General features: G+C 38.0%; 1 protein-coding gene across 1 annotated transcript; it reads right to left on the bottom strand.

The window, feature by feature from the left end:
- Positions 1 to 2093: 2093 nt before the first annotated feature.
- Positions 2094 to 11334, bottom strand: gjb9a (gap junction protein beta 9a). The gene is made up of 4 exons (XM_077731646.1): positions 11070 to 11334; positions 7816 to 8031; positions 6297 to 6598; positions 2094 to 5665 (listed from the first exon to the last, which is right to left on the bottom strand). The coding sequence occupies exons 2-4, from the start codon at positions 7984 to 7986 to the stop codon at positions 5323 to 5325; spliced, it is 816 nt and encodes a 271-aa protein (XP_077587772.1). The 5' UTR covers positions 7987 to 8031; positions 11070 to 11334; the 3' UTR covers positions 2094 to 5322.
- Between the last annotated feature and the right edge of the window lie 264 nt (positions 11335 to 11598).

The following is an 11598-nucleotide window of genomic DNA, read 5'->3' as shown; positions in this document are numbered from 1 at the left end:
AGAGAGAGAGAGAGAGAGAGAGAGAGAGAGAGAGAGAGAGAGAGAGAGAGAGAGAGAGAGAGGCAGAGAGAGAGAGGGGGGGGGGGTAATTTTGAACAATGAACAAGGTTTGCAATGCATAAGGTAAATAATCCCAATATAAAAATCGGGATTCTATGATCGATTTAATTTAATTTCCTTTTATGAAAAGATGCTATTTTTTGAAGGAACTCCGATTCCCAACACTTCTCATATATGTAGTAATATGTCAAAAAACATACTGATAAATGGATTACAAGATCCAAGCATAGTGATAAAGAGTAAGAGTGTATCAGTAAGAGGTAGTTACATAACACCATTCCAAATATCATGGAAAAGACCTGAGAGGAAAATGAGCTATTTTAAACTCGGGCTACAGCTCAGAGAAACATGTTTTGTGGATGATCTAGTGGCCATCACAGCAATCTCTACTGATTTGTAAGTCTGTGCTCTCTTCCTAGTGGAAAACTGGCCTGACAGTACAATGAAGGTAGGACATGTAATGATGTTTATGGTACCAAACCTCAAAATGGTTATGATACATATAAAAATAGAAGCTAATACATTTATTGAATTCATTTTTTTAATTAAAAATCTGTTTACCCTTCCTTCTTTGGAGTGGATAGTTTTATTATCATTGCACAACCACAATATGCCTTCCCGGTACACCGCATAGTACTGCATTGGGGGAATAAAAGGCAGGCAGCCTCCAATGTGCTGTTGCATGCACTCCGACAATAGTGAAATGAAGATACTAATGGGGTGGTAGTGGTGGTGGTAGTAGTAGTGGGGGGAGGTAACCCCCGGCCTTTCACTCCCCTTTATAGGAAGAGAAATGACGGGTTTTGGAAATACACTTTGAAAGCAGTACATTAGAAAAGACATGTAGAGATTCTGACCTCATATACGGTAAGGACAGGGTTGGAGGAGGTGGTCCGTCATGAGGATGTGGGCAGTAGCAGTAACTATGGTCACTAGTTTGATGTACCTCAAAGTCGTTGGATCGCATTGTGTGTGTCTGTTGCTTGTTTTATCAAACAGTTATCAAGTTTTTTTTAGATAGACAGCTGATTTATATTTGTATATAAATAATCCTAAATCAGGTTTAGGGGGATTTGGCGGTTCACACTGAATGAATAAAATGTGATATGTGTCATATTTGGTAAATAAATCAGATTTAAACTGCAGTGGGCAAGGTATGTTTAGTACATCGGGTTTACAGTTGCGAAAACAAGGATTCGATCCTCGGTGATTCCGACCTTCCTGTGTGGAGTTCTCCCCCATACCTGCATGGGTTTTTTTCCAGGTACGCCGGTTTCCTCCCACAGCCCCAAAACATGGCTTGTAGGCTGATTGAAAACTGTAAATTGTACCTAGGTGTGAGTGTGAGCATGAATGGTTGTTCATCTCCTTGTGCCCTGTAATTAACTGGTTGGGATAGCCTCAGACCCCTCCCCGATGCTTGTGAGGACAAGCAAAATGGAAAATGAATGAATGAAGGTAAGGGCTTCTACCTTTCTGCACTAATTGTTATTATATAATTTTTTGGTGGGTTCTTTAATCCAAAATAGGTACACAGGTGAGCAATGTACTGGTTTTATTTGACTTTAGTCTATTTCAAAGGGCTTGACTCCACTCACGATATTTGTGTTGGACTTTTGTTAAAAAGGGATTATGGGAGTATACAGCATGTCTTCATTTTATCATTTTATAGATAAGTTTTCATTCCTGTCACTTTGATTTTAACTGCATAAACAAGGTAATTGAAAAAAATACAATCCATTGATTTTCCTAATGAGCAATTTAAAGAAAAAAAGTAAAGAATGAAAGAAAATTAGAGTAATTCTGACAAGAACATGGAAGTGATCAGGAGTCATTCTACAGGGACACTTATGTCACAATGCAGTTGCGTTTGATGTCATCGAACCGTTCTCTTCACATTGAAGTTTGTGCAATGTGAACAGTGACTCAAAAATATTGAAATTAATAAAACCCGAAATGGGCCTGACACACTTAGTGTTGCAGTCATGTATGTACTTTTCCTAATAGAATAAAACAAATGACTCATTACAGTGTAGTTTTGTCACATGTTTATTTGGAAAAAAAAATACAAAACATACACCACATTCAATAAAATATACTGTATCCAATGTTTTTTATGCTATGAAAGTTATGTAGTGTATTGAATGTGAATTGAAAAGTATCAGTAACACTCTACCAATAAACTAAAGCGTGGATGTGGGCACAAATAATCTAAATAATCAGATAAATAACTAAAAGATGCATCGTGTACTACGAAAGACAGGCTGCAGCACACAACATTGATCAGTTTGGGCGGATGAAGTGAAATTCATAAGAATTTAAACAACATGGACGCTTAAGTGAATAAATGAAGGTTTAATGATTTGTACAATTTATACAGGGCGGCCCAGCAGCTAAGTGGTTAGCGTGTCGGCCTCATAGTGGGGGTACCTGGATTCAAATCCATGCTGGTCCACCTGTGTGGAGTTTGCATGTTCTCCCCGTGCCTGCGTGGGTTTTCTCTGGGTACTACGGTTTCCTCCCACATTCCAAAGACATGCATGGTAAACTGATTGGACACCCTAAATTGCCCTAAGTTTGAATGTGAGCATGAATGGTTGTTTGTCTCCTCTGGCATGGAGTGGGCTGGGATAGGCTCCAGCACCCCCCACGGCTCTAATGAGGATAAAGCGGTTCAGAAAATGAGACGAGATCATACAATTTATACATTCTCATATTTGAATAACAAGCAAATAATATCTGTAAGAAATACATTTACACTGTGCCACACAGTAGCACCACCATAATAAAAATTTTGAATTTTTAATCATAGAATTGCCAGTTCTCAGAAGATGCAAACATGCTCAGGTAGAAACATAAATAACAACAATAATAATAACAAATATTAACCCAGGCTACCTGGCGACCGAGTGGTTAGCAAGTCGGCATCTCAGTTCTGAGGTCAAGTGTTCGACCCCAAGTTGGTCCTCTCAGTGGGTGTGGAGTTTACATGTTTTACCTGGCCTCGCATGGCTTTTCCCTGGATACTACGGTTCCCTCATATATACCCAAAAACACTCTAAATTGCCCCTAACTATGAGTGTGAATGGTTGTCCGTCTTATTGTGCCCTGCGATTGGCTGGTTGGAAGTGACGAGCACCACAAGAAAAAAGTAGTAGCTAATTTCGCATCCATAGGTATTAAGAAAATATATATAATATAATTACTTTAATCTCGTAACATTAAGTGTTTAATATTATGTTTATGTTTTATTTAACATTATGATTTGTTTAAACATAATAATACATAAATGTACTTGGTATGTATTACAAATTTCATCTCATTATATGGCAAAACATTTCTCATTGTCCATTTCTTTTTGTTTCTTTGTGTGGCCCGTAGTAATAATTGTACACTTGAATAAGCTTCTGTGTATCCCCACTTTGTGTTTAGTGTTTATACGGTTACTGTACATCAGCAAGAAGTGTTGGCTAATGTGGCACAACCGCATGGTCTCTTCTCTTCCTGCTGCGGATGCAATTTGAAGGCTCACCTTGAGATAAAGGACATTGAGTTTCCATCCTACCTCACCTATTATTCTATTACCTAAAACTCACACTTAACTTGAAAGTTATGCAACATAAACAACAGAACAAATAGCTTTGTAAACTCTACCCATTGTCAGCATTGGCATGCCTCCTGGGAATGTCTTTTATAGCTGTTTAGTGCCCTCTGTTGTATTTATATTACTGCATACAAAAATGCCCTGCAAATTCAGACGCATCTCTAGGGTGATTTTGACAATAGAGGATTTTTTTTCCTTTTGTGTGTTGTGTGTGTCTGCCTGAGAATGTCTAAGACATTGGTATAAAGTTTATATCAACAACATGTTTTATTACAGTGTCAAAGACCTAAGAGACCTTTGCCATTTGGCATCTAATCATCAAACTAAAAACAATTGCATTACGAAGCATTCCTCAGCGTAAACGTGTTTCCATTTCTCAAATAATACTTTAAAAAGTATATGTTAAATCACTGAAATTGCTGATTCAGATAACCAATGACTCATGAAGAATAAACCTTGAAAATTATCAGGGTTGTCCAAACATTTTCGTACCACTGCAATTTATACATTTTTTGCACATCTTTACAGTGTAGAAAAAATGCATTTGCCCGTATAAAAAATGAAAAAAAAACTATTCTGACAATACATTTCATAACAGGTGCATGGAAGTGCATTGTATAGAACCCAGGCTAGGCAGGGTTTTCGCCCTAGTGATTTCTTAGTACTCCAGCTGCCTGATTCGGTAAAGGTTTGCTGTGGTAATCCCTGAATCTGCCCAATGATAAGGGATATTGTCAAGGTGAAGAAACAGTCAGTTTTATTGGGTCATTTTTGGCCTGCAAGACTCCAGAAGCAGCTGACCAAGCGGAAAACAGCTCTGGTTGTCTCTGAGGCAAAAACAATGCCAGTATTTCCTCGAGGCCATGGAGAACTATTCTGAATGGCTTCAAATTAAATTTGGTCCACCACCTGACGTTTCAGGAGGGATTTGTGGTGGCTTCAACTCCACCGACACGCCTACCTCACTGCTTCTGTTCATAAAGTTTATGGACATAATATCTAGGAACACCCAAGGCATTGAGGTTCGAGTTTGGTAGTTTCAGTATTGCATCTCTGCTTTCTGCAATTTATGTCTTTCTGTTGGCTTCATCATAAGTGTTAAGTGGTCTTCATTCGGGAAAAGGTGTCATGTCAGTCCTAAAAAAAAGGTTTGAAGAGGAATCCAATTGGAATCAAATATCGAGGCCAATGTCTACCAAATGGCTTGGGAATGCCTTAGGAAACTTGGGCAGTGAAGTGGCTGGGGAGAGGAGAATCTGGGCTTTCCTGCTGAAACTGCTGCATTTCGACTCGACCTTTAATATTGTATGATTAAAATTAAATAACCATCTAATATCTCTTATAAAAAATATGTCATATCTTAACATGGTAAGCAAACATGTCCGCCAGCTTCAGCCAAAATGCTTTGTGGAAGATTTTTACAGGATAACAAAGATGTTGTCCTCTACAAACTGTAGTTCCAATGCAGTCCCGGTATTTAGGCACTAAACATCAGTTGCAGGGTCATTCTTCTTAGAGATGAGGACATAGAAATGTGAAATCCAAACATTATCCTATACCACACCACACAACAAGGCATATTTTCAGTCAATCCAGTTGAATCCATAAACCGCTGCAGTACAGGTGTCGAGGAGAACAGCTTCATTTTGACCAGAGGTCTAAAGCGTTGTAATCGCACCAATATCTCTTGTCTTCCCTCTGTTATTAAAATTTTGCTGACTCACATCCAATGTTGGATCAGTCTTCTTGTACATCGACCTAGGTGGGGCTATGGTGTTGAGATCGTGTTGATCGGCAAACAACTTCCTCTCATTCTCGTAGTGGGACTTTAGCATTTTGATAGTGCGCTTTCCAATGAGGTAGACCATCTCACAAATGCACATAAAGATACAAAGTGCACTAGAGATGACCATAAACAACATGAAGATCTTTTTTTCAGTTGGGCGGCTGATGAAGCAGTCCACGGTATTTGGGCAAGGTTCTTGTGAGCACTTGGATAACCTGAAAAAAAATGGCAATTTGATTTTACAAAACAATCGTTAATACTCTGATGCTAAATTGGTCATTACAAAAATGTGACCTTGTAAGTAGGATGTTGTATTAAACAAAGCAAAAACAGTGAATTGTATATTATTCTCAACCTCTGCTAAAATGAATTACAATGTCTATGTACAGTGTTCCCTCGGTTTTACACGGTTAATGGGGACCGGGACCACCCACAATAAGTGAATTTCCGCAAAGTAGGGATTCCCCTTCAAAAATGCTTAATTTTAATTTCCCCCCCCCCCCAATTTTTTTTTAAATTTTTGTTTTTAATTATTTTTACCCCCCTGTATACAGTACACCATTTAGAATACGGGTATAGTGAAATTCATGTTATATAAAAAAACTGTAAAATATGTTGTTTCAATGTAATATTTGTATTTTTTATTTTTTTTCCCCCAAAAAATCCGCGAAGCTCTGAGTCCGCGATAGCTGAACCGCAAAGTAGCGAGGGAACACTGTATATAATTCATAAGTTGAAATTAAATATCCTGTTTCATAAATTCTATTCATTATATCTAGAAAAATAAATTGTAAATCAATAGTATTTACATAGAATTGTACAATATAGAAAGAAATAAGTCATTACCTTGGCAAGTCATACCCATGGTAAATTTTATATAGAATGCATAGGAAAGAGATGTCGAATCCAGCCTTGAAGATCAAACTTAATAGATAGGTCCACCAAAGCCCTCCTCTCTTCTTTCCAGGGTTTGCATACAAGTGTGAACCTTCGTGCGAAGCCACATATTTTTTGTCCCTATCTTCCCGGAATTTGACATGGGCCATCACCAATAGGGATGGGCAGGTGACAAAAATCAGCTGCAGTGCCCACAGGCGGATGTGAGAGATGGGGAAGATGTGGTCATAACAGGCGTTGTTGCAGCCCGGCTGGAAATCAATTGAAACAATTGTGATTATTACTATTGAAACCCACATTTCCATTGAGTACCAATCATATCCCAACTTTGCAGATAAAATGTCTGATGTTAGTTTATAGATGGGATTAGGAAACTCACAATATTAGTGGACAGCATGTATATTCCAGAGTTCTCAATTGAGAAAAAAATAGAAAGTGAAAGTGGTAGCAGTAGAGGCAGAAATAAATGGAAATAAATGTTTTATATTATTTTAAATGTATTTCTTTATATGTAAATATAATAAGTACAATGGTTTTATTGACATATGTATTTTAAATAGAAACATTTAAAAATATGACAGAATGTTAACATAATGTATTATTATAAAAAATATATAAGTATAACATTAAAAGGAATACAGAGATTCAAAACATTGAGGTTTAATCCGCAGGTCAAGAAAAACCTGACTAACCTCATTTCATCTTTCTTTGAAAATGAAATATACCAAGTTTTATAAACATCAGAGCTACAGTAATTTTACAGTAAATTTAAGAATGATAATTATAATAATAATAACACAATTTTCTCATCTCATCTCATTTTCTGAACTGCTTTATCCTCACTAGGGTTGCGGGGGGTGCTAGAGCCTATCCCAGTTAACTCCGGACCAGAGGCCAGCCGATCGCAGGGCACAAGGAGACGGACAACTATGCACTCCCATACCTAGGGGCAATTTAGTGTGTTCAATCAGACTACCATACATGTTTTTGGAATGTGGGAGGAAACTGGAGTACCCAGAGGAAACCCACACAGGCCCGGGGAAAACATGTAAACTACAAACAGGTGGGACGTGACCTGGATTTGAACCCAGGATCCCAGACCTGTAAGGCCGATGTGCTAACAACTGGCTCAACCGGGCCGCCGTACAATTTTCTCAAAGTCTCAAAATACTACGATTAAAAAACAATCCATTTGTAAACCTGTCGATAATTCAGCAAGTTAAAAGCATTATAATGGAGAAATCACATTTTACATTGACTACATTAAAGCAGAAAACCCAAGATGGCTGCCTTTCGACAACAATCTTTATATACAGATTGTCCTGACAGCGTGAGGTAGGATGGTTGCGCAGATGAAAATGGTTGAGTTCTATTTTTAGAGGTGTGAGAAGTGTAAGGTGTGGCGTAGGGTGTAAGAATGGCCAGAAATGCATGACAGTGCATAAAGAACCTTGATATTCAGTCTTACCTGTCGTGTATTGCACACAAAATCTTTGCTTTCATCTCCCCAAACTCTCTGAGCTGCCACCACAAATACTAGCACACGGAAAAGGAACACCATGGACAGCCATATCTTTCCAAATGCAGTGGAGTACTTATTGACTCCACTCAAAAGGCTTTCAAATCCTGACCAGTTCATCCCAGTGGCCTGAAATTGTCTAGGTTATAAAAACACCGACACCTCCTGTAAAGGAAAAAGTAGAAACAAAAAATGTTGTTAGAAAAGATGATTGTTACTTAGCAACATGGGGCCTCGCGGTCGTGTTACACATAAGAAAGGATTCGCCACACCTTGCTTGTTGTAATCATCTTAACATGTGCAGACCTGTATCAAGCTTTTCATATTGACTCAATCAATACTAAGTAGGAATTTAGAATGCATGTTTTGACTCTGATTTTTAAACCAGACTGATGCCAGTCTCGTGGAGATGCTTTCTTTTAATGGTAGTATTTCATTATTTTAGCCTTATTGTTCATTCAACTCTCCAAGTCAAAATGGATTGGATATGCAATGGGGATTGATTCATTTGGATAGAAATCTTTTACAATACAGAACAAAGTGGAAATCAAAATACATCAGAAAATTAGGTAAACTTAAAAGTACTTCATACAGTCAGACCGTATGAAAGAAGACTGAGTCTTCTGATTCAGTCATGCAACAGTGTTTGAGTGTGTTTCCGCTCTTGATGCAGTGGAAACTTTGACGTGTATGAGGTTAAAGAGATTTGAGGGCATAAGAAGTCTAAATGAATTCAACTATATGACTCAAGCAACTAAGCTGTGCATGATTTTAAAATTGTAATCATTGTATTATCCCCGGTAAACCCATAGGCAATTAAAATGAAAACAACTCCCATTCTGTCATTTACTAAAACACTTTATCCCCACTAGGGTCATGGGCAAACCTGCAACCCTACTGAGGATAAAGCTGGTTGTTATCCCAACTGACTTCAGGACTGAGGCGAGGGACACCCTTAATTGGTGGCCAGACAATCGCAGGGTACAAGGGGACGGACCACCATTTACACTCACTCTCATACCTAGGAGCAATTTAGAGTGTTCAATCAGCCTTCCATGCTTTTTTTGGAATGTGGGAGGAAATTGGAGTACCCAGAGAAAAACCATGCAAGCCCGGGGAGAACATGCAAACTCCACACAGGTGGACGGACCCGGATTTGAACCCGGGACCTCAGAATTTTGAGGCCGACGCGGTAACTACTCAGCCGCCGGGCCGCCCTTTTCTAATTTGAAATAAAACAAATTATTCTTACAATCTCAAAAGTTCTCGGCGACCTGTGTGAGGATAAACAGCTTGGAAGACAAACAAATTAAAATGTCATTTTTGATCCTTTTCAGTGATATGTAGTCAAAAATCATATATAAAATAAATGTAATTGTATTCTTCCAGTGTATTTTGAAAAAATAATTCTCAATTTAACCTGCTGTTTTTATATTTTCTTTGCTGTTTGACATTAAAATATTGGGCCAATGTAGCAGACACAGCAGAGCACTGGTGGTCAAATTTGAGTGGACCTCAGATGCTTTCTCTTTATGTCACGATTCAATGTTCAAATACCAATACTATATGAACTAAATTCCAATGATTCCGTTCATTTAAAAAATATCTGTGTTTTTGGTCGGCAACTATACTTATGTTTAATGCATTTTTTGTGCCTTACAATCGGTGGTGAAGAAGCATTAGGGAGGTTGGGCCTCCAGCTATGGGATGCTAATTATGCCAGGGATTGGAAGTGGAATAAGTAATTTACAGGTAGAGTGAGGTAAAAAAGTTGCTGATGATTGAGCTCATTGTTCTAGCTATTAAAACGTCAATGAAGAGGTAATTGTCAGAGCTGAGAAGACTGCAAATTCAGAGAAAATGAATTGATTAACAGTGATTTTCTCCCCTGGCACTGAATGCCATCAAAAAAAGACTTTCAAAACTCAAGGCAAAAAAGGGAGACTTCTACAATCAGGCCATGGATGCTTCATTTTGAAGGGTTTGGGTGGACTTCATTGATGGGTAACATTAAGACTGAAATAACATTTTGAATGAAAATGTGTCATGCTACATTTTGTATCCGTAAGTAAAGAAAATATTTAAGGAGTTTTTAAACAAATAATAAATACGCTGGAGGTGGTCATATGTTTGTTAACCTGACTGATGACATTAGTGCATGCCAAACCATTAACCTCACCGCATCTTACGGTCCTTTGTATTACTCAAGTGTTATCATTGAAAAAATAGTCATTGCCAAATAATGTCTCTCGTGACTTATGAATATGAAAATATGTAAATAGTTGGGCCATTAAAAGAGTGTTCAGCGAGTCGGCAAAATTTTGGGGTCGAGGATTTGATCCCAGGTGGGTCCTCCATGCTACATAGCTACCAAGATTTAAAACAATTGACACACATTTGGCTGACTTCAAACAGCTAGTACACATGTCAAAGTGGCGGCCAGGGGGCCGAATCTGGCCCGCCGCATCATTTTGTGTGGCCCGGGTAAGTAAATCATGAGTGCCGCCTTTCTGTTTTCGGATCAAATTTAAATGAAGAGTATAGATGTATGTTACATTTCCTGATTTCACCCTTTTAAATCAATAATTGTAAATTTGTAATCATTTTTTTCTGTTTTTAGTTCAAAAATCATTTTGTAAAATCTAAAAATCTATATTAAAAAAAGCTAAAAAAAAATTCTTGTAGATCAATAACAAACTCAATATTCAGGGCTTTTAATCAAGTTCTTTTAATCCGTTTATAAAAAAATTAATCTAAATATTATATCTAAAATGGTCCGGCCCACGTGAAATCATGTTCACGTTAAAGCGGCCCGCGAACCAACTCGAGTCTGACACGTTTGAGTTAGTACAAAAACAACAATCCTCAAGAAGTAACCCCTTCCCCATCTTCCCCAATTTGTCTTTGGAGATATATGTATCCTGAGAAGGAGTGTACTGCGTTAGGAAACTTCAATTGCCACTTATTGACCATCAGTGATGTCTGATCTACAAGATCTCGTATACCATCATGATTTTATATATTGTATATTACCAATACAAAAACAGGAACAAAAACATGCCATTACATTGTGAATTCCAGTTGTGAATTGATATAACAATCATTTTTTCCCTCATGAAACACATCTGCTGGTGCTGTTCAGAAAATACATCTGAACTTGCCAGACATGGAAACGTTAGTCAAGAAATTCCATTTCAACTTACCTAGTCCTGAAACCCTTCCCAAACTTTAAAGTGTAATTCCTCAGAAAAAAAATTAGAAAGTATCAGATTAAAAGAACTTGAGTAGCTGTGAAACAGCAGTTTTCAACTATTTAGCGCTCTTCCGCCTTTCAGGGTTTGTCTGTTCTCACTCGCCCATTCTCCGTAAATCTTGCCAAACCAGATTCAGCAGCTCCCACGTCATTACACAAACACACACATACAAATGTACATGCACCTCCACACACGCCCTGGCATGTCCATTCTACAATACAGAGGCACTCATATCTAACACTCCAAGTCAAACTATATTCTTTGAGGCCAAATGAGGCCAACTTTTACATGTACCACATACATTCCTGTGCATTTCTGTGTGTGTGTGGGTGGTTTTTGGGAAATGTGGTGTGTGCTGCAAAAAGCCACACCCTCGTGTCCCACACATTTTGGACTCATTGGAAAAAAATGTAGTTATACCAAGGGTAACTTCCATCATATTTTCAATCACTACGTAAAATTTTTGGGGCATTGGTGC

Source organism: Stigmatopora nigra, chromosome 13, assembly GCF_051989575.1.
Source record: "Stigmatopora nigra isolate UIUO_SnigA chromosome 13, RoL_Snig_1.1, whole genome shotgun sequence".
Taxonomy (NCBI): Eukaryota; Metazoa; Chordata; class Actinopteri; order Syngnathiformes; family Syngnathidae; genus Stigmatopora; species Stigmatopora nigra.
Note: the sequence above shows the minus strand (reverse complement) of the source record. Positions and strands in the feature narration are given on the sequence as shown.

Excerpts from the sequence above, each read along its gene's own strand:
- gjb9a (XM_077731646.1), bottom strand. The coding sequence starts at position 7,986 with ATGAACTGGTCAGGATTTGAAAGCCTTTTGAGTGGAGTCAATAAGTAC. Across the intron at positions 6,599-7,815 it reads TTGTGTGCAATACACGACAG|CCGGGCTGCAACAACGCCTG; the intron begins GTAAGACTGAAT and ends ATTGATTTCCAG. Across the intron at positions 5,666-6,296 it reads CATGGGTATGACTTGCCAAG|GTTATCCAAGTGCTCACAAG; the intron begins GTAATGACTTAT and ends ATTTTTTTTCAG.